Below are 22,567 nucleotides of genomic sequence, written 5' to 3'. Positions count from 1 at the left end.
GCTGGTCTTCGGGCTGCTGGGGTGGGGGCAGGGGTGCTTCAGGGATAGGAAGGAGAGGCCTGTGTGTTCCAGAAGTACAGAGGAACCTGGTGCCGCCCGCAGTCAACCCCGATGTGATGACCTTTCTACCCACCCTCTTTGATGTCTTGGTGCTGGCTGCTGTCTTTGGCCAGGTAAGCTCATGGTCTGGGCTCCTGGGGTCCCCTCACTGGGCCTGCCCACTCCTTGCAGGTAGGGGAGCCTTCGGGCCAGGACTATCCTTGGCTCCCCCTTCCAGGTCGTGGGTTCAAAGACCATTCCTGGGTTCCACCACCACCAAGCCTCAATGGTGTCCTGATGGGCACAGGAGCTGCTGGGGCTTTCTAGGTTAGACCCTTGCCTATCCCGGTGTTCCCCCCTGCAGTGGGGCTGCAGGGGTCGGCCTCAGTCTCTGCCCTGGGAGCCTGCCTTACCTTGCCCTGGCAGCCCCACACCTGCCCTGGAAGACCCCCCACACCCAGTGGCTCTGATCCACTGTAGAGCAGCCAAGGGCCCCGTTGCTCACACCCTCTGGCCTGAGGCTGACTGGCATTGTGGCTGGGTTTGGGGGGTCAGGGAGGGGGGTGGGCCTTGCCCTCAGCAGCCCCCATTCCCACTCTGACCCCTTTTCAGTCTTCCTCCTCTTGTGGGCTCTACCCTGGGGCCCTCCCAGCTCCTCACACCAGATGACTGTCTAAATATCTAGAAATCAATTTTTTAAATACTAACTTTGGATTGCTTCCTGGCTTTTCCGTACCCCCAAAGGGCCTGCGTTTCTCTTAGGACTGACAGTCTCTCTAGCCCTATTGGGCCAGACCAGGCGGGCGTAAGGGTGCCCCTGCCCCAGCCCTCTTTGGGGTGGGCTTCTGTCCTCTTCCTGCTGCCTCTGCAGCTGAGTTCCTGCCCCAGGAAGAGAAACTTAACCAAGCTCCGTGGGGATGAAGGTGCCCTGCAAAGCGCCACGGGAGGGTTGCCGGGCTGCCGCGTTCTGCTGTCTGAGGCCCACCATGCTGGCCCAGAGCTGGCCTGAGTACCCCCAACTCCACGGGCTCTGTGATGTGTATGTACAGGATCACACCTTGCCCTTTCCTCCTGGCTGACTTTTCCCTATCTCCCCGCCCCGACCCTGTGCCCTGTGTGTGAGTACCCAGCTCACTCTTGTTTCTTCCTCTCCAAAGCATGGTCCCTGGCAGCACGAGTGGCAGGAGGGTCAGCAGAGACTGCGGACCCCTCAGCAGTGCCTAAGACTTCAGCTGTGCCTAAGACTAGGTGTGTGTGCTGGGGGAGGCTCTTGGCCACCATTTCCCCCTCTGTAAACGAGACCAATACCTGTGGCATGGAGGGCGGGAGGCTGGTGTGAGTGCCAAGCACTTGGAGCAGGGCCCTGAGTGAGCATGGACGTGGGAGCAGGGGTGTTCCTAGACTTTATGCACCTTGGGGATGGGAGTGGGGCTCCCTGCGTGGGTTGACAAGGCATTGCTTTCCCCTACCCCACCTCTGTCCCAGCCCTGCAAGTCCAGTCCTTGGGGTCTAGGAGGGAAGAAGCCCCTGGCTGTGTGGCCTCGGGCTGGACCCTGGCCCTCTCTGGCTCTGAGTTCCTGGGAAAGTCGGTGGTGTTGGAACTCCGGATTCATTCCTCAGCATTGAGGCACTGTCTGTGGAAGCCGTGGAGCAAGGTGAGGGTGGGGAGAGGAGAGGCTTGGAGTTTGGGTTTCAGCAGAGGGATCAGCAGCGTGAGGGGTCACCTTTGTGTAGAGGAAAGGGAGTGAAGGCCAGGAGTGAGGAATGAGTCTGAGTGCACCCAGGATGGTGCTGCGTCTCCTCCCACATCCACCTGGCCCTAGTCGAGGGAGAAGAAAGGCCACAAGACAAAGGGGAAACTGAGTTGGGTCCACACATGTCCTTCCAGGACCTGGAGGTGCCACTGTCTGGCCATCATGCAGTGGGAAGTTGGGGAAGGAAGATTCCCTCCCCACACCTCCTGTTCTCTGTCCCAGGTCTCCTGGCCCCCTGTGCACCTAAGTTGAGTCTCTGTCAGCCCCCAGCAGCATTTCTAGGGTTGGTGGGAGGCAGCTGGGAACAGGCTAGGGGTAGGTGGAGCCTGCTTGGGGGAGTCTGCTTGACTGCTTGGGCCACTGCCCACAGTAGTGGGGAGCTTTTCTGGCACACTGACTGCACCACCCAGGGCTGCCAACGACAGCCCCCTGGGGAGTGTTTGCAGAAGGCCTTGACAGTGGGGGCGGTGGACTCCACCAAGAACAAACACCTGGGGTGGGGTCAGGGAGAACCGCCCTCCACTTACCTGTCTGGAGTGTCCTCTGTACCGCACTGTGCGCGTCTACGCTCCCAGGCTGAACACCCCGAGGGAGGCCCTCCACTTTAGCACCTTGACAAGAAGAGTAGGGACACTGGGATCAGGCCCAGTCCCCGGCCCCAAACCCCGCAGCCCCAGCTGGAGGCTGAGGAGATGCTGGGCTTGGGTGGGGGAATCAGGGGTGTAAAGGGACCTGCTCACCCCTCAGCTTGGCTCAAAGGCTCAAGGCGTCAAAGGCTCAGCCTGCCCCTCAAGAAGGAGCCTGGGCCCAGCCAGACACTCACCAGGACAAGGGCAACTGTGACGAGCAGGAGGCCCAGGATGAGGAGAGCCATGGCATAGCTGGGGATGGAGGTGTCCAGCGGGCTGGAGGCTTTGGGGCTAGGAGTGCCTAGAGCAGAGCAAGAAGGCTATGGCCAGGCGGGGCCCTGCTCCCAGACTTCTGAGAAGGCAGAATCTGGGCCCAGAAGGTGCTGCGGGACCAGAGAGCTGGGGCTAGGAGCATCTTGGAGGGCTCCGTGAGGAGGGGAGGCAGGCTTCAGATCAGGGCATGTGGAGGCAGCAAGCCCAAGGGAGGAGGCAGATGGACAGAGGGAGGGGGCCTGCAGAGGGAAGGAGGTACTGACCGAGGTCTGGGATGACCATCTCTACCAAGAGGCCCTCTGCCTCCCCCAGGGTGTGCAGACCCTGGCACACACAGTCCCACACGAGAGCCTGGGCTGGCGCTGCCCTGAAGAAGGTGGCACCCACTCTGGCGGTCAGTGGATCCAGCCTGGTGGGAGAATCATCACAGACTTCAGGGGGCTGGGCAGCCTTGCAGGACTAGGGGAGGTCATCTCTTCCAGCCTCCTGCCCTCAACCCCAGAACCCAGGTCTGAGCCCTGGGTCACCCAGGGCCACCCCGGACCCACCAGAATTCCTCCACCACCACTTGGTCAAAGTTCTGCAGAGGTCTGAGGATGAGGGTCAGCTGGGGGGTCAGGAGAGGATGAAGAGGGTCACAGCTCTACCAAAGCCTTGTCCAGTCATCCCCCATCTTCCCGAGGCCTCTTCCCCGACCCCCCTACTTCATTCCGCCGCTTCACCCATCTCGTCAGCTGCCCCTGAAGTGCCCAGAACTCAGGCTGGTTTTGTCCTCCAAGGCCTTGGTGTAGGGCTGGCCCAGGATCTGCAGCCAAACTTCATACAGCACCAGCTCCGCCTTCTCCCCTAGAGCGATGGGGCTGGAGGTGGCATCAGCCTGCACTCCCTCTCCTGGAAGCCCTGGGGTGGGAAGCACACCCAAGCTCTAATGCTCCATCCAGGGGTCAGCTGCTGCTGGTCTAAAACCCAAATTTCTTGCTGCCTGTTTTTGTGTGGCCCACGAGCTAAGAATGGCTTTTACATGTTTAAATGGTTGAAAACATGGAAAGTAGAATCGTATCTTGTGACACATGAGAAGTACGTGACATGCAAACTTCCACGTCCATAAAGAAAGGTTTCCAGGAACATGGCCACGCTCATTTGTTGACATGTTGTCTAGGGTTGCTTTCTTGCTACAGGGGAGGGTTTGAGTAGGTGGTGACAGAGACCCAGTGGTCTGCAGAGCCTAAAGAGTTTCCTTCTGGCCCTTTACAGAAAACGCTTGCTAACCCCTGCACTGATCCATCTAATGGAATACGCTGCTCACTCCGAGAGTTGATCCCAGTAGGAAATGTTGCTGACAATTTAACAGATGCTGCTTTTATGTTTTATTTTGTTGCTGCTCTGGTGGGAGACATGTAAGAAAATTCACTCCCTGGGAGGAGGTCATGGTGGGGTTTGTGGCCATCAACGGTGAAGCCTCTGTAAGAGGATGTGTGGGGAGCTCTACTGTCTGCTGAGGGGGTTGTGATGGGTCCTCCGTGTTGAGGAATGAAGAGGGAACATGGCCTGTCTGCCGGGAGCTGGCTTTCTGGGGAGCAGAAGAGATGGTGGTTCGGGCCTGTGGAGGCAGAGACCCAAACCAATCTGGTCTCTGGGGTGGCCGGCAGGGAGAGTAGCTGTGTAGGAGTGGGTGCGAGGGCAGAGCCCGAAGGAGGGCACTTCGACCACACTCCCAGGAGGCTGCAGTGGTGGGGGTGGGGCAGCACTGTAGGAGGACCAGCACCTTCTGTGGCTGAGGGGTCCTTGGAGAGCAGCTCCAGGCTGTGCGTACCTGGAGGGGACTGATTTCACCCAGCGCTCTCCCAACTTGGGCGTGGACCAGCTCTCCCTGTTAGGATGACATGAGCTTGCAGAAGTCATCCTATCAGGAGGCCCCAAGAGGAGATATGGGTTTCTTGCAGCCCCGGCACTGGGGCAGAGCTGAGGGCTTTTGCCCCGACTTGGTGGGATAGATCTTGTCACGCATGTGAGGACTCAGTGAGGTCCTGGGCAATCAGGGAGGTGATAGGACCCTCTCATCCCTCTGGTCCCAGCTGCTTCTCGCGTCTGTCCAGTTCCTTGCTAAATCTCTATGCCCCATTCCTCTCTGTGGCCCCAACACATGAGCAAGTATTGTCTGAAAGAAGTTCTGCCCATTCTCTAGAAGAGAAACACCGAGGTTTAGAGAGGGGAAGAGCCTGCTGGCCCAGAGACACACAGGGATCGCAGCCCCGACTCACCATTGGCCACGATGCTGGATTTCTGGAGGATGGGATCTGTTATGTTTTGGGCCATGTGATTAGCCAGGCCTTGGAGGTGGGTAGGGGTGGGGGTCTGGAACTTGTATTCGATATAAACGCCCACCCACTGTTCAGCATTGCTAGAGAAGCACAAGGGGAGAGTGCAGGGGTCACAAACTTTTTGCCAGTACATTTCTAGAAGTAGGTTGAGTCCCCCGAAATGCATACCCTCTGGTGTGGGGCTCCCTACCTCCTAGGCAGAGCCAGCTTACATGGCCAAGCTACAGCAACCTGGGGCAAAGTCCTTTCCCAGGTAGCCCCAAACCTACACCCCCATATTTTGGTTCTGGGTCACAGAGTTGCCTCCTTATGCCCCAGGGCAGCCCCCAAGAGAGCAGCAGGACAAGCTGGACGGACGGGACGGGGACTCGACCCACCTGAAGAGGAGCAGGGGCCTCTCTTGGGGACTCGCCTTATAGAATCCTGACACCACCGGTGTGACCTGTGGGAAACCCTGGAGGTCAGGGCGAGCCTGGGAGCTGTTTCTCCTGAGACCCAGTGTGGGATGGGGACCAGGTGAGGCAGGAGGTAGGACCTGGGAGGGAGCCACCCTTAAACACAGCGTCCTGGGTAGGGGTGTCTGCTTACAGAGCCTGGCCGTGTTCCCATTCGGACAGAGTCACCTCCTCCTTCAGAGAACCCTCTCCCCCAGGGCATGGTGCCCTCTATGCCCGCCTTCCCCCACAGTGCCATGGCTGGGTGCTGCCTCCATGCTGGAAGGCCTGCTTTCAAGGGAGGCATAGTGAGTGTCCCAGACCCCAGAAGGGGTGGAAAAGGCCACCTCGCCTGTTGAAGGATCTGCCTTTCCAGCAGGACAAAGGAGACAGAACCCGGTACGAGGAGCTGCGGCAGGAAGGGCCTTATGGCTGTGAAGCGGATGCTGATGGTCTCCTGGGCCAGGGTGATCAGGTCGGCCCCTGTAGAGCCATGGATGGGAGTTCCGGAGGCGCCAGGCCCCTCCTCACCCACCGCACCACCAGGTGCTTCAGGGTCAGGGCAGGAGTTGGATCCCTCTAGGGAGTCCACCCAGTGCTCCCCCTGGGCAGGTGAAAAGGCACTGCGGTAGGGGCGGCTGGGGATGGGACTCACCATCAGAGGTGAGGCTGTTCTCAGCCAATGACAGGTTCCCCAGCATCTGCCCCGAGGTCTTCACTTTGCGATCCAAAGCCCAGAGGAGTTCACAGGGAGAGGGGCCTGGGGCACGGCCCCCAAATACAAGAGAGGCGCTCACCACTACAGAGCCAGGCCTCTGGGGGCAGAGCCACATCCTCAGCCAGGGCCAGTGGGAGCATGAGGGGTCCTGTGCGCCCGGTGGGGGCCTGGCTGGTGCAAGAGTTGGCATCCCAAGGGAGGGAAGTCCACAGGGGAAGCCATGGGCCACGCAGAGAAGAGCCTCCCTGTGTGACTCAAGGCAAGTCACCTTACTCCTGTGGGCCTCGGCTGCCTCCTCAGTAAAAGGGGGATAATGATCCCTTTCCCAGAGGATGGCTGTGAGGCCTGAATGACTCAGCCACCAGCACCCAAAGCAAGCACTCAGTGAAAGTGAGTTCCCTTGGACACCCCAACAAGCCGGCTGTCATGGGAATACCATGAATCCCGCCCAGGGAGTGACCAGGGCAGCGTTACTCAACCAGGCTGCAGCTGGCTGTGAGGTCTCAGAATGATAATCTGGATCACACTGAGAAAAACATCTTTGGCTGTATCACAAGGAGCAGGGGGCTCTGGAGAGAGGGAGGTGACAGGCCTGAAGAATCTCTGAAAGCCAGTGAGAGATGGACCAATTGCCCTGGCCTTAGTCGGGTGCTGAAGGAGCTTTTGGGGAGAGACCAGGAGACAAATAAGAATCCAGAATAAGTTTTGTCCTTCCCCTGAGCACTTGCTTGCTGTGCATGTTGCGGGTGGGGAGAGAAAACTTCTCTTCAGGCCCAGGGCAGGGAAGTCATAGAAAGTTCCCATTTGTTAAAAGGGAAAACTGTCTGAGCAGCTCAGGAGCATGGCCTGGAGAGAGAGTGAGCTTCCTGTCACTGGGAGCATTCGAGCCTTTAAATTACTTACAAGATTCAAAGCCCACACTGAGCTCACAACTCAAGTGGGGCTACAGCGATTTGGACCTTCTCAGCCTTTGACATGACATGGCAGGGCTGCTCTCTGCTGGCAAATGTGGTCTTGGGTCTCCCCCAGCATCCTCTTCCCCTAGAGGCTTAGAGTGGAGGGCCCTGCCCAAGGGATTTGCATCCCTTTGCATGTCATTTACATGCCTGCTGCCCTTGCTGCCCCTGCCTTCCCCACTGCACTCAGACAACACCTGGCATTCCTGCCCAAATTCTGCAGCTGGAATCAGGGATCAAGGCAGGTCAAAGGGCATCTGAGGTCACACAGCATAGCCAGTGGCAGAATCAGACGTGGGCCTCCTCCCTGCCTGTCCAGGGCTCTTCCTGCCCCTGCCCCCAGGTGCTCCTGAATTGGGGGTGGGACGGGCAGAGCTAGGCATCTGAGACAGCCCTTGTGGCTGAGAAGGGTCAGAGCAGCTGGTGGGTGATGGGTGGGCCCTGAGAGCCGTGTGCACTCACCTGAAGACCAGGACACCAATGCCCTGGAAGCTGGGGAAGGCCTCGTGGTAGAGGGGCTGGAGCTGAGGACAGGCAGAGGCATGGAAGGCTGGCATGTGCCACCCCAAACCTTCCCTCCTGCCCTAACCCACCCCCTATCTGACTCTACCACCTGCCCTCGTCAACCCTCCATCATCTTGGCGTGGTCCCTGCACTGGTCCCTCACAGACCACCTGGGATTCCCAGGCCCTGCCCAAGCTGTTCCTCACACAGTGGCCAGTGATAACCTGCCAGTCATCCTCTGCTGAAAGCCTCAAGGTCTGTCTGGGCGCCAGGGCTCACGCCTGTAATCTCAACATTTTGAGAGGCTGAGGTGGGAGGATCGCTTGAGCCGAGGAGTTCAAGACCAGCCTGGGCAACATGGCGAAATCCCTTCTCTACCAAAAATACCAAAACTAGCCAGGCATGGTAGTGTGTGCCTGTAGTCCCAGCTACTCAGGAAGCCAAGGTGGGAGGATGGTTTGAGCCCAGGAGGCAGATGCTGCAGCAAACACCCAGCCTTCCTAGGTTTTTCCCTCTCTACTGTTTTCTTGAAAATCGCTTTCCAATGCAGTCATTCTCATCTCTGCATTGGACAGCTGCCATGTTGGCCTGCCATCCAGACCTCTCTGGCTTGGACGACTACGCTGCTCCTAACAGGCCTCCCCTTCTCCCTCTCTCACCCCTGTTTCAAATTATTCTCCTCACAGACCCTCTCGCTGGCGTCCCTCTGCCTCTGCTGCCTCCGACCACCTCTTCACCCCAAGGTCATCACAGGTGCCGTTCTCTGCCTAGAAAGCCCCTCTATGTTTCATCTGGCCAACTTCTGTGTTCCAGTTAAAATTCCCAGTTCTCAGAATAGCGTTGTCTGGGCAGCCACCTCTCCCCAGCAGACCCCTCTTGCTGCCTATCCTGTCTGCACTTCTCCTTTCCATAGCTTATCACAACTACGACGACATCTGGATTTGTTTGATCACTCCTTGTAGGGCTGTCCTCTCCTCCAGACTGCAGGCTCCCTGAGGGCAGGGGGCATGCTTGCTTTTGCTTCCTGTGGTGTTCCCAGCACTTAGCACCATACCTGGTACAGTAGGTGCTCAGTTAGTGGTAGGAAGAAATGAGTTAGTTGAATAAATGAAGGAATGAACCAATAAACTAATGGACAGAGACTCAGAGTTCCCCCTGGATGCCAGGGAAGAAATGGCACTTGCCGGCTAGGGCACCCATGGTTCCAGAACCAAGGCAGAGGCAGATTTGGTTTTGGCTGCAGGAACTCTGCCTCACTTTGCCTCACTGGCCACCTGCGCACCGGAGGAGGGGCGCTCACCTGGTGGCGGATGATCTTATGCAGCAGCTGGTGCTTCCAGGAGTCAGGGTTCAAGAGTGCAGCCGAGAAGGCTTCATTGGTGATTGTGAAAGTCACGGAGCGGGTCATGTGACTGGGTCCTGGGGTAGAGGAGACTGAGTCCTGAAATGAGAAGGTCTGGCTGTGATGAGGCAGGGCGGAAGACTGGATGGGATCAGTATCCCCAGGGACCCTTGAGGAACTGGGGCTGGGTGGAACAGAGGGAAGGCTGGAGGAACATCTGAGAGGGAGGGTGGCTGTGGGGGCTGGGCTGGCAGGGACCTCTGGCCCAAGCTGGACTGTCCCCTGTAGAGTGGCTGGTTCTGCAACCATCAGGGGTGGTGGGGTGGGTGGGAAGCTGGAGGTATCAGTGGGAGAATCTGTGCTTGTGTGTGGGAACACAGACACAGAAGGGTCTGCAGAGTTTCTGGCTCTGGTACTTACGGGGAAACCGGGGCCAGGATTGGGGATAGTAATGCAGTTGGTGACTGAAATGGCCATTGTGGTGGGGAAAGTGGCAGTGACAGCAATAAAGATGGAACGGTGGGTAGTGGGGACAAGGACGGGGCCAACACAGGTAAGAGGCCTGGGGAGAAGGACAGTGAGGGCTGTGAAGGTGGTGCTGTTGAGGGTGATGGCAGCGTCAAAGGAACACTGGGCCCTGGGCCCCGGCTGGAAGCCACAGCCTCTGCGGGTGACCCTGATTCCCCTATGAGGACTGGGAGATCATGGCCAACCCTGACCGCCCTGGACCTACAAGGGTAAGAGGCTGTGTGACTGCCAACATGTTAACAATCGACGCACGCACAAGTGGGCTGGGGGGTTCTGAGGATACAGCCTTCCCCGTGGTCCCTGGAGCCAATATCAGCGATGGGGAGGCTTCTGGGCCAAAGCTGCTAGCCCCTGACGCAGACGGCATCCAGGCATGGGGACTGAAGGTGTGTCTGCTCGGGAGCCAGGACATCCGCGATGGGGATCCTGATATGGGTGCAGGGATGGTGGGGGCAGAGGATGTTCCAGTTGGCTGCTGGGTGGGTTGAGGGGTGCCAGATGTCCTCAGGGTTGCAGGGGCAGGAGTATGAATTGTCACAGACAATCCAGGGGCCCCACTGGACTTTTGCCCAGACCCGTGGTGCCTTGGGCCAGGAGAAGCTGCTGGTGGTAATGTGGCAGCAATCTCTGGAGATGCAGGAACCAACGTCTCTTCTTCAGGTTCAGTCACAGGTCCAGCCACAGGTCCAGCCACGGGTCCAGCCACAGAGGACGCTGGCTGGGACTCAGGGGTTCTGTGGGCTGTAGGCCAGGCCAGTGCTGATGGGGCTGGTCCAGGTGGGGCCCTGCCCAGGACCCCAGCAGTTCCTGAAGGGACAGGTTGGTCCAAGGGGGAATCCAAAGACAAGGCGAGAGGAGCTTCCTGGTTCCCAGATACCTCGGGAGAGAGGGCTTCTGCCCTTGTGCTGGGAGTCTCCCCTTTCCTCTCTGCTGAGAGACAGACTCCATCAATGATGGCTTGCAGGATGTTCAGTGACAGGAGTGTCTTCTGGCTGTTGCCTTGCAAAGCGGACATGCCAGGGGCTGAGGGAGGCCAGCCGGTGTCTTTGCGAGTAGAAGGAAGGCTCAGGGAGGAAGCTGAGATCATCCAGAGAGCTGCAAACAGGAGAGGGCTGTTCTGCCTGCCACCCAGGGGGCTGGGACGTGGGACTGCCCACAGCCTGTCAGACACCGCACCCTCCCTGCTACCTCCCTCGTTTGGGAAGAGATCCAAACCCTGGCCTAGCTCCAGCCCCAAACCACTGAGCTACCCGAGGCAAACACGCTGATCCTAACTCACCAGAGCTGAGGGAAGCAGGAGGGGACCCTGACACTCCTCAAGGACCCCTCCCTGTGCCTCCCACCCCAACACCACCCATCGCAGTGTCCTTCCCCAAGGGCCTCAAGAGCTCCCCAGGGCGATGTTGTCTCCAGGTTGGGGGCCCTGGACTGTTCTGTTTGAATGACCTGTGAGGTCCAGGTCAGCCTGAGGGTGCCGGGAAGTGCTGCCCAATCCTCATCATAAGACAAGGCTTTTGCCTTATGGCATCCTTAGAACACGGGACGCTGACAGCTGGACCTAAAAGTATTTTGCGGGGAGGGCGGGGGGCATCTCTGAAAGCCTTGGGAGCTAATTCCACACTTACCTACAAGACTACACTGAGATCCATGAGGGGTCTGCCCTGTGCCAGGCTCCCCAAAACTGCTCACCCCGAGTGCCCTCTGGGAGCCCCAAGCCTGGGGGACTGAGGAGTGGACCTTGGCCATGTCCTGGTATCCCCCAGGCTGTTCATGGCCAGACCCACATGAGGACAATGAAGGCCAACCCAGTGTGGAAACTGATTGAGAAGAAGGACCCCTGGCCCAGGCCCAGCCCGCCCCACCCTACTCCCTTACCAGCCAGGAGAATCCCAGCAGCTAGAAGCCACTGCACGCCCATGCTGAAGGCTCTCTAGGCTTCTAAGTCTTCAGAAGCAGATGGCAAACATGAAGACACCCTCGCGAATTTCCCTTCAAAAAAGGACTCATGTTGCCCAGCCTTTCCCACGTTTCCACCCCTGTGGCTGGGGGTGGAAGCCGGGCTGCCCTAACTCGCCAGGTGGCCTCCAGTAAAGCCCTTGACCTCTGGGGCTGCAGAGTCTTGAATGGGGGCGGCCTGTGCCTGCCCCACAGCCTGGGAGGTTATGGGCCTGAAAACACATTGAGGAGGAGTTCAGAGTCCTGTCCAGCCTTCAAATGGAGGTGGTGACCATGCCGGTGATGGGGGTATGAGTGTGGGTTTGGGTGTGATGTGGAGTGACTGTTGTGAGGACGGTGGCTGCAGGGATGCCAGAGGTGCTGATGGTGGCTATGGTGGGAGCTCTGTGCCCAGGTGGCATGGAGCTCACTGGGGAGGGGTTGGTCCATGTCCCATTCCCTGGCCATCTCCCATCCCAGTTTGGTCCTGCTCCCATTGCATCAGGCTGCGTGGGGGTTTGGCCGGGGGGCGGGGGAAGATCAGAAGAGAACAGTCCCCCTCCCGCAGCGCTTTTCCCGTGTGGAATCCTGATCAGAGCCCTGGACTGGGCAGGGTGAGTATGGAGGTGGGCGTGCCTGGGTAGAACTGTCCTTCCCAGGTCCCCTGCACATTCCTCTCATGCTCCTGCCCTTCCGCAGCCTCCGACACAGGAGAGGGCCATGGCAGCCCTAAGAGGCTTAGAGAGCTGCCAAGGGACAGGCAGGGTGGGAGGCTGGCGCCCCGTGGGATGGCTCAGGTCTCAGACTTAGCCTCCCACCCCACCTGCTGGGGTCCTGGGGAGTTTCCAGAGCCTCTCCCACCAGGCTCCTGGCGCCTGTGTGACCCTGCCATGATTTGTCCCAGGTCACCAGAGCCTCATCTGGTGGGAGGATAATGGCTGGAACCCTTCAGTAGGAAATCAGACCTGAAGAGGGCCTTGGCCAGACTCCCGTCCTCCCCACCCAGGTCCTTCTACCTGGATACCCCTTCCCCCATCTCCTGGGTCCTCATCTCTTGTCCCCTCCAGATCAGGCTGGCTGGAGTCAAAGCTAGGGGACAGGGCTGTCTCCCCTCCCCGTTGGAGCTATTTTCCAAGGATAGGGGAAAGCAATCCTCCACAACCCACCCCTCCACCACCAGGCCTGTAACCTAGGCAGTGCACACCTCCCAACGCAGCCCTTCTTCCTCCCTCACCACAACTCATCTGTTTGGAAACTGCATCTTCCGCTGTTTCCTGGCTCCTCTGGGAGAAGTTGTTAAGGGGCCAGCCTGGCCAGGTCAGGGTGGGGACGGATGCCTTCCCAAGGACAGGGAGGGAGGCAACTTCTACCTTGAGTCCTGGTTTCATGGGCCCCTATTCTCCTCCAAGCCCTTCCATGGGCCACCCATCTAGTGGCCCGTGACCCCATCTCCAGGCCAGCCAACCCACTCTAGCACCCCCATTCTGTGTCCCTTCCCTGTGCCCCCAGGATGCCCAGGTTTCACCTGGTGGACCTGGTGCTGTTGAGAAGCCTCTGTCTGTGGAGGCGCCGGTGTCCCACAGAGGAGGGGTGAAAGCAGCATCAGCAACCTCTGCCCAACCCCTGCTGGACCTGGAAGGGCCACCCCCTTCCGTGGCACACTCAGGGCCTGGAAGATCTGGTCTCTAATGGCTCTGCCCATACCCTAGGACACTGGGTCCTCATCTCCTGTCCCCTCCAGATCAGGCTGGCTGGAGCCAAGGCTCGGGGGGCAGGGCTCTGGCATTGCTGGGCCTCTGCCGGAGATTCTGTTAGTGCTGAGGCCTGCCTGGCAACAATGGGGAAAACAGCAGCTCCCTGGTAGATGATGAGTGATAAGGGACAGAAACACACCTGAAGGCCATTCCTTGCCATCGGGCTCCAGGAGTGGGGAGGTGATACAGGAAGCCAGGCACGTGCCCCCTCCCCACCAACACCCTCTCCTGACCAAGGATAATTTTGGAGAAAACTCAACCAAGAACTGGAGATCCGGGCTCTCTGTGGGCCAGGGTCAGGATTCAGTCTATGTCTAAGATCAGGGCTCAGAGAATGGCCAAGATCAGGGCTGAGTCTGTGACAAGTGTCAGGGCTCAGTGTGGGGTCAGGGGTAGGCAAGTCTGGAATTTGAATGCGTGCCAGGCTAGACCTGGGCTCTCTCTCACACTGTTCTTCCCCTGCCCTAGCCTCTTGTCAGAGGGCATCCGAAGACCTGAAATAACCCATCCTGATACCTGAAATAAATTAAATGGGAACTCTGGCCTCACATCGATAAATGTTGCAACCATAATACTTTGGAAACAGCTGCAGTGTCCAGGACAGGATAGGGGTTGGGCCCCGAAGGTTGGGTGATATTCCTCCTGTCATGAGCCAACTTCAGCCCCCTGGGCCAGGACTTCTCTGGCCCTCCAGCCCACGGCAGCATTCCCCTCCTCCTCTGAACTCCAGAGCCTTGCCAGGCCTGCAGTCCAGGTGCAGTTACACCCTGCTGTTCCGTGGTAGAGTCCTGCCCCTCTCCACACCCCTCAATGCACCTCCGTGCACAGCTGAGCACAGAGGGGACCCTTCTCCCACTGACCGTTCAGGGCCGTGGCTTCCCAGCTGCTCCATTCCACTTGGCTCCCTGAGGCAGGAGGAGGGGGCTGCACTGGGGGCTATCCTGTGTCCCTCCTTCAGGGCTGGAGGAGGGGCTATGTGGAACCCCAAAGGGTCCTGGAGAGCGGGGTGGCAGCAGGCAAGGTAGGGCCCCAAGGGGAGGAGCAAGATAGAGGCAGGTCACTCGGGAGCTAAGCCAGGAAGACATTTGCCTAGACAAATGGGCAGTGGGGCCAGCGGATGATGCACTTTGCTTGTGTACCTTCCAGGGCAGGCTTCCCCAGCTGCAGGGATAGGGGGCCAAGCTGGCCTGTTCTTTCCTGCATCCCAGCCCAAACTCTGGTGGAGGTGGGGTGGCATGCCATCTTAGTCTCTTGTGTGGCCCTTGGCAAGTGCCTGCCAGATCCAAATCTTAATCTTCTGTCTGTTACCTTACTCATCAGAGAGAAGTGCTTTGAAGGCCTGGGGACCCAGGCCCGTTGATCAGGACAGAACTTGGGGCTCACAGGAAGAACAAAGAGGAAAGGGTTGGGGAACCTGGGACCCTGCACATCATCTGCAAATTCTGAATTCTCCAGGTGGCATTCAAGGCCTCAGTGCTTTAGCTGCAGCCTGCCTTGCTGACCTCAGTCCTGGGGCTGGGTGGACCAGGAAGTACTCACAGTCCCATCTCTCCCCCATCCCGCCAGTCATATGCCAGAGCCCTCCAGTTCCCTCCCTACCCCAGGGATCCAGCCAAGGCTCCCTGAGGGCCTGGAAGGGGCTTGGGTTTACAGCCCTTCTCACTGCCTCATTACTCAGACATCCAGAATGGATGTCACACACATCTTCCAAGCAGGTTGATGGGGTCGGAATTGTTCTGTGAGCCGCTGTCGGGGGCAAGGATGAGTGGATGTCCCTGCTGAACTAGGCAGACTGCCTGCCTCCCTGCCCAGCCTTAGTCCCACTGGCTGCTTGTCCCTTCTCCCTGGGAATAATGGTGTCCCAGCCAGGAAACCTGGCCCCAAAACCAAGACTTGCCCTTTGTCTCCAAAGGCACTTCCTCCTGGTCAGTGTCTTGACACCAAATGTCACTCACTCCTCCTGGACTCTCAGGCCAGGCTGGTATCTGTCCTGCTAGAGCTTCTGCCTGGATCCTGTACTCACAGTGTTGAAAGATCATTTTTTTAGAAAGGAAAATCTTGACTCTCACATAGATAAAAATTGAACATATGTAAAAGATAGTATTTAACTCATTATTAATGAGGGAACCTGGAGATGTTACAATCGGTTCAAATGAGAAGTCAAAGAAGCATACATTTATATGGAGTCAAGGAATGTTGAAATAAATTTACAAATAGATGTAAAGCTGACTTTTTTACTTGGGGGAGGAAGTCAATTTAACCTCCACTGGACCATTTATTTGCATGATTATAGAGTTGAATTATTTTGCATTGCGATCTGTCATCTGCAAGGTACAGAGTTTTTGTAAAACAGCTAGAAGGCAATGAAAGGCTAGAATAATCAGCCAGAAGGGTGTGCTCTAATCAAAACAATGAAGTTTTCCACTGGAGACATCCAATAATGTTTTTTTCTTATTCCAAATTTTCTTACAGTGGTCTGTCTCTCTGAGCTGTGGGGCAGAGGAAGAGGGACTTAGGAAGTATTGGAGATGTCAGGGAAGGCTTTCTGGAAGAAGAGAAGACAGGGGAGGAGAGGAGAGGGACTAGAAGAGATCACTAGTTGTCCCCAAGTAATCCTCTTGTTTATTAAAATAATTAATTGGTAGTCATGACTGAGGTGGCTATAGTACTCAGAGTTCTTTTTTTATTGTTAAAAAAAAATTGAGACAGGGTCTCGCTCTGTCACCCAGTCTAGTCTTGAACTCAAGTGATCCTTCTGTCTCAGTCTTCCAAAGTGCTAGGATTACAGGTAGGAGCCACCATGCCTGGCCATACCCTAGGTTCTTATGTAAGCAAACTGAAACCCCACTTATCATGAACAGCCATATCCTTACAAAATCAGAAACTGCCAACTAACCTCTATCTAGGGACTTCACCAATCAGAAACCACCAACTAACCTCTAACTAGGGACTTCACTAATCAGAAAACACCAATTATCCTCTAGGGATTTTACCAATCAGAAACCACCAGCTAATCTCTAACTAGGGACTTCACCAATCAGAAATCACCCACTAACCACTTACTAGGGACTTCACCAATCAGAAACCACCACTGAATTCTAAGGACATTAAGGCCACTGCTCCACTTTAACCAATCAAATACTTTCTTTGCCTTGCTTTGGTGTGCACCTTATACAAGCTTTCCCCTTGGGCTCCAAACCATCCACCATCTGGCACTGCCTGATTCTTGAATCACTGCCTACTCAAACTCCTAAAATTTTAAGTGCTTAGGTTTATCTTTTTTCTTTTTTTGAGACAGAATTTCGCTCTTGTCCCCCAGGCTGGAGTGCAATGGCGCGACCTTGGCTCACTGAAACCTCCGCCTCCTGGGTTCAAGCGATTCTCCTGTCTCAGCCTCCCAAGTAACTGAGATTACGTGCATGTGCCACCACGCCCAGCTAATTTTTATATTTTCAGTAGAGGCTGGATTTCGCCATGTTGGCCAGGCTGGTCTCGAACTCCTGACCTCAAAGTGATCTGCCTGCCTCGGCCTCCCACAGTGCTGGGACTACAGGCATGAGCCACTACACCTGGCCAGGTTTATCTTTTAACACATCCTTAATTAGTAACAGTGCTCCTGCTTTTTAACTGGGCATATGGTGCTCCAGAATAAAGACTATATTCCCCAGCCTCCCTTGTAGGTGGGTGTGCCTGTGTGACGCAATTCTGGCCAATAGGATAAAGTGTCATGAGGCTGTAAGTGCACTAGACATCCTTGTTAAGCCACCTTACCAGTTGTGAACTGCCACCTTCAGAGTTGTTTTGGTGTAAGAGTGAAATAAACTCTCTCATTCAAGCCACTATTATTTGGGGCTTTCTGTTCTTCCTGTCCTCGCCTGATTTATATGTCCATACAGGGCAGAAGTCATGCCTGGCGCACACCCGTGCCCCACCTTGGCAGCACCTAACTCAGCCAACGCAAGTAGGACTCACTCAGTGGAGAAGGAGGGCAGTCAGTGGGCAGGCATTCCCTTCCAGTCAGCCTACCCTTCCAAGCCTTCTTGGCCTTTCATGATTTTCCTTTCTTTACCCTTCTCCATGTCTGGAGTGAACACCCTTCACTCCAGATGAGGGGACCTGTTCTTCTTCCCGGGCTCATTCCTGCCTCCATGCTTTTACTTCTGACTCAAGGAGCAGGCAGTATGAAGACTTAACCAAGGAAAAAAATGGGAAAAGCTGAGCAATTTTTACCTTTAATAAAAGCTGGCTACAAAAAATCCCCAAAATCTGTTTGAAGACATCAAAGAGTTAACACAATAGTGAAGAATTTCGAGACTAAGACACAGGAAGAGACAGCCATCGGAGACATAACTCAGAACTTGGAGCGACTTTTCACATGCGGATGTTCCCCACTTCTAAAAAGGCAGCTGAGAAGTTGGGCAGTACACTTTGAACAGCCTCTAGGTGCAACGGGGACAAAAGTTGGAGGCCAGAGACTGCCAATGCCTGGGACAGGGTATTGTGTATAGCTGTCATAAGCCCACAGATCATTAGGTGGGGACAATGAAAGGCTATACCTAGAGAGTTAAGGTAGTCTGAAAGCAAACTGAACCTCACAGAGACTGCAGTCCAGCTTTGAGTCTCAATTCCCCCAATTTTTTTTTTTTTTTTTTTTGAGACGGAGTCTCACTCTGTCGCCGGGGCTGGAGTACAGTGGCCGGATCTCAGCTCACTGCAAGCTCCGCCTCCGGGGTTCCCGCCATTCTCCTGCCTCAGCCTCCCGAGTAGCTGGGACTACAGGCGCCCGCCACCTCGCCCGGCTAGTTTTTTGTATTTTTTAGTGGAGACGGGGTTTCACAGTGTTAGCCAGGATGGTCTCGATCTCCTGACCTTGTGATCTGCCCGTCTCGGCCTCCCAAAGTGCTGGGATTACAGGCTTGAGCCACCGTGCCCGGCCCCAATTTTTTATGTTTATATTATTATTATTATTTTTGATACAGAGTCTCACTCTGTTGCCCAGGCTGGAGTGTAGTGGCACAATCTCAGCTCACTGCAACCTCCACCTCCCAAGTTCAAGGGATTCTCCTGCCTCAGTCTCCTGAGTAGCTGGGACTACAGGCACCTGCCACCATGCCCAGCTAATTTTTTTGTATTTTTAATAGAGACAGGATTTCACCATATTGGCCAGGCTGGTCGAACTCTTGACCTCAGGTGAGCCACCCACCTCGGCTTCCCAAAATCCTGAGATTACAGGTGTGAACCGCTGCACCCGGCTTCAATCCCCAAAATTGAATTTAAAATTTTTGGATTGCTAGTGCATTCAGGTATGTGGAATGGGAAAACAGAATTGTCTCTGGAGGAAGACAACAATATCATAAGCCTCAAAACATTACAAACTGATTTTATAAAAATATTTGGCACACAACTAAGGTAGGTAGACTCAATAGGACACAATACAACATGAACCAAGAACTATCAGAAAGAAGTAATGATAGAAACATACTCAGAGATTCCAGATATCAGAATCAGACACAGGCTACAAAATAACTATACTTAATATGTTCAAGGAAGTAAAATATAAGATGCAAGAGTTTAGAAAACTACAAAAAAAAAAAAAATAGCACCACAGGTACTTAAAAAGTAAATTCTAAACTGAAAAGTACAATAGCATTAACTTGGGGCACAGTGGCTCATGCCTATAATCCCAATACTTTGGGAGGCCGAGACAGGAGTACTGCTTGAGGCCCAGGAATTTGAGACCAGCCTGGGCAACACAGCGAGACCCCATCTCTACAAAAGTCAAAAACTTAGGTGTGGTGGTGTGTGCCTATAAATCTATCTACTCTGGAGGGTGAGGCTGGAGGATGACCTAAGCCCAGAAGTTTGAGGTTACATCGAGCTATGATCGCACCACTGCACTCCATCCTGGGTGGTAGAAGAAGACTGTCTCTTAGAAAAAGAAAGACAAAATACAATAACTAAAATTAATAATTCCATGCGTGGTTTCCAGAGCCAATTAGACACGGTTGAGAGAGAATTAGTGAACTGGAAGATATTAAAAGTAATGGCTGGCCAGGCGCGGTGGCTCACGCCTGTAATCTCAGCACTTTGGGAGACAGAGGTGGGCAGATCACCTGAGATCAGGAGTTCAAGACCAGCCTGGCCACCATGGTGAAACCCCATCTCTACTAAAAATACAAAAATTAGCCGGGAGTGGTGGCACAAGCCTGTACTCACAGCTACTCAGGAGGCTGAGGCAGGAGAATCGCTGCAACCCGGAAAGTGGAGGTTGCAGTGAGCTGAGAGTGTGCCATCTCATGCCAGCCTGGGTGACAGAGTGAAACTCCGTCTCAAAAAAATAAAGTAAAAGTAATGGCAAAAACCACAATTACTTTTGCACCAACCTAGTAATTCAGAAGAAAATATTCAGAATGAAACATGAAGGGACAAAAAAGAAATAAAACACACAGAAGAGAAAGTAAGTGATACAGAGGACACACGAGGGATCCTCTATAGGTATATTTTCATAGTTTAAAAAATATTCTGTCATTATTTTTAAAAGTTAATGCTAAGATTACAGGGATGAGCCACCATACCTGGCCCAAATATCTTTATTTCGTCTTTTTATCTGACAGATATTTTCACTAAGAATGGAACTTGAGGCTGGCAGTTATTTTCTTTTGGTACATTGAAGATGTCATTCCATGGTCTTCTGGTTCCTGAGGTTTCTGTTGAGAACCTGTCAGCCCAATTGTTGTTCCTTTGAAGGCAACTTGAATTTTTTCTCAGATACTTCTGGGGAGGGAGGTGGGACAAAAAAGGGGTCATACACTCCCAGAGTGTTGGATTACAGGGTCTCACTTTGTCACCCAGGCTGGAGTGTAGTGGTGTGATCTTTTTTTTTTTTTTTTTTTGAGGCGGAGTCTCACTCTGTCGCCCAGGCTGGAGTGCAGTGGCCGGATCTCGGCTCACTGCAAACTCCGCCTCCCGGGTTCACGCCATTCTCCTGCCTCAGCCTCCCGAGTAGCTGGGACTACAGGTGCCCACCACCTCGTCCGGCTAGTTTTTTTTTGTATTTTTTAGTAGAGACGGGGTTTCACTGTGTTAGCCAGGATGGTTTCGATCTCCTGACCTCGTGATCCACCCGTCTCGGCCTCCCAAAGTGCTGGGATTACAGGCTTGAGCCACCGCGCCCGGCCGGTGTGGTGTGATCTTGAGTCACTGCAGCCTGGATCTCCTGGGCTCAAGCAGTGCTTCCACCTTAGCCCTTCAAATAGCTGGGACTACAGGTGCACATATTTGACTAGGCAAAATACACTGTTAATCAGCATCCCCGAAGAAAAGGAAAGAGGGGCCAGGCACAGTGGCTCACACAATCCCAGCACTTTGGGAGGCCAAAGAGGGCAGATCGCCTGAGCCCAGGAGTTCAATACTAGCCTGGGCAACATGGTGTAACCCCGACTCTACAAAAAATATGAAAATTAGCCAGGTGTGGTGGTGCACGCCTGTGGTCCCAGCTACTAGAGAGGCTGCTTTGGGAGTATCACTTGGGCCTGGGAGCTCTAGGCTGCAGTGAGCACTCCAGCCTGGGCAACAGAGCAAGATCCTGTCTCAAAATAAACAAATAAATAAAATAAAGGAATGGAAAGAGATAATGAGGCAGAAACAATATTTTTAAAAAATAATGACAGAATACTTTTTAAATTATGAATAACAATAGTTCACAGATTTAAGAAGCCTCATGAACCCCAAGCAGGACAAATAAAAATAATAGTATACCTAGACACATTACGGTAAAATTGCAGGAAACCAAAGGCAAAAACTTTTTTTAATCTTAAAAGTATCTGAACCAGGCATGGTGGCTCATGCCTGTAATGCCAGCACTTTGAGGTGGGTGGTTTGCTTGAGCTCAGGAGTTAGAGGCTGGCCTAGGCAACATGGTGAAACCCTGTCTCTACAAAAAATACCAAAAATTAATCAGGTGTGGTGGTGTACGCCTGGAGTGCCAGCTACTTGAAGTGCTGAGGTGGAAGGATTGCTTGAGCCCAGGAGGTCTGGGCTGCAGTGAGCTGAGATTGCACCACTGCACTTTAGCCTGGGTGACAAAGTGAGACTCTGTAACCTAGCACTTTGGGAGTGCATGACCCCTTTTTTATGTCCTCTACCAAAAAAAAGGATCTGAGAAAAAATTCAGATTGTCTTCAAAGGAGCAACAATTAGGCTGACAGTCAACAGAAACCTCAGGAACCAGAAGCCCATGGAATGACACCTTCAATGTACCAAAAGAACATAACTGCCAGCCTCAAGTTCCATTTTTAGCAAAAATATCTGTCAGATAAGAAGACAAAATAAAGATATTTGTGCCAGGTGTGGTGGCTCATGCCTGTAATCCCAGCACTTTGGGAGGCTGAGGTGGGTGAATCACCCGAGGTCAGGAGTTAGAGACCAGACTGACCAGTATGGTGAAACCCCATCTCTACTAAAAATACAAAAATTAGCCAGCCATGGTGGCATGTGGCTGTAGTCACAGCTACTCAGGAGGCTGAGGCAGGAGAATCGCTTGAACCTGGGAGGTGGAGGTTGCAGTGAGCTGAGATCATGCCACTTTACTCCAGCCTGGGTGACAGAGCGAGACTCCATCTCAAAAATAATAATAAAAATGAAATAAAAAATTTAAAAAAAATTAAAAAGTAGCCCTAGAGAGTAGACTTTTAGGACAGGATTCTGGAACTCAGTAATCAGATGGCAACAGGATCCATTGCTGGTGGTAAGTGGGGTAGCGATGTGCTGGTGTGCTGTAGCAATACTGTCACTAGGAAACTCACCTACTGTGGATTGGGATATGGTACAGGTGGAAGGGCAGGCATTGCCGATGCAGTAGCACCAGAACAAAGTTCTCCAAATCTGGTTCCTGGATCATCACCAGCAGCACTGCTGGCATTTCATATCAACTTAGAAATGCAAATTCTCAAACACCACCTTAGACTTATTGAATCAGAGATTCTAGGAGTGAGGCCATCAATTTGTGTCTTAACAAGCCCTCAACATGATTCTTATACATGCTAAAATTTGAAAAACACTGTGCTCGCACTTGGACAGTATGGGGGCAACTGTAATTATAAGGATTGTGGAATTGTTGACTTATGTTGATTTCTTCAGACACCTTGAAGAAAGGAATGACAGGCTTAAACCCGTCAGCTCAGAGCATGTTATGGAAGCCAGAAACGCTTTTCTCCTGCCCAGAGCAGAACAGGCTGAAAATCAGACATGGAATTGAACTACAAGGATGGTGAAACTGCAAAGGGTCAAGTGTAATGGGCCACTTAGGCTAAATTCAGGGCCTCTGATAGAAAAGTACTGGGGCCAGGCATGGTAGCTTATGCCTATAATCTCAACATTTT

At 54.0% G+C, this 22,567-nt stretch overlaps 1 protein-coding gene and 1 long non-coding RNA gene across 2 annotated transcripts in view; one reads left to right on the top strand and one right to left on the bottom strand.

Moving 5' to 3' along the window:
* The first annotated feature begins 1,220 nt into the window (after positions 1 to 1,220).
* The window catches only part of LOC117071244, a 40,041-nt gene continuing 18,694 nt past the window's right edge, over positions 1,221 to 22,567 (top strand). The window contains exon 1 of the long non-coding RNA XR_004432201.1: positions 1,221 to 1,694. This is a non-coding gene — a long non-coding RNA (uncharacterized LOC117071244). The remainder of the gene's footprint in view (positions 1,695 to 22,567) is intronic.
* On the bottom strand, positions 3,339 to 6,151 carry LOC117071235 (taste receptor cell protein 1). The gene is given in 7 exon segments (XM_033190993.1): positions 3,339 to 3,395; positions 3,397 to 3,458; positions 3,461 to 3,541; positions 4,957 to 5,096; positions 5,394 to 5,458; positions 5,803 to 5,933; positions 6,106 to 6,151. Coding segments are annotated over 7 exon segments (582 nt in total).

The sequence above is a fragment of the Trachypithecus francoisi genome, unplaced genomic scaffold (genome assembly GCF_009764315.1).
Source record: "Trachypithecus francoisi isolate TF-2019V2 unplaced genomic scaffold, Tfra_2.0 Lachesis_group3, whole genome shotgun sequence".
In the NCBI taxonomy this organism is placed as follows: domain Eukaryota; kingdom Metazoa; phylum Chordata; class Mammalia; order Primates; family Cercopithecidae; genus Trachypithecus; species Trachypithecus francoisi.
This window is presented reverse-complemented; position numbering and strand designations above follow the sequence as displayed.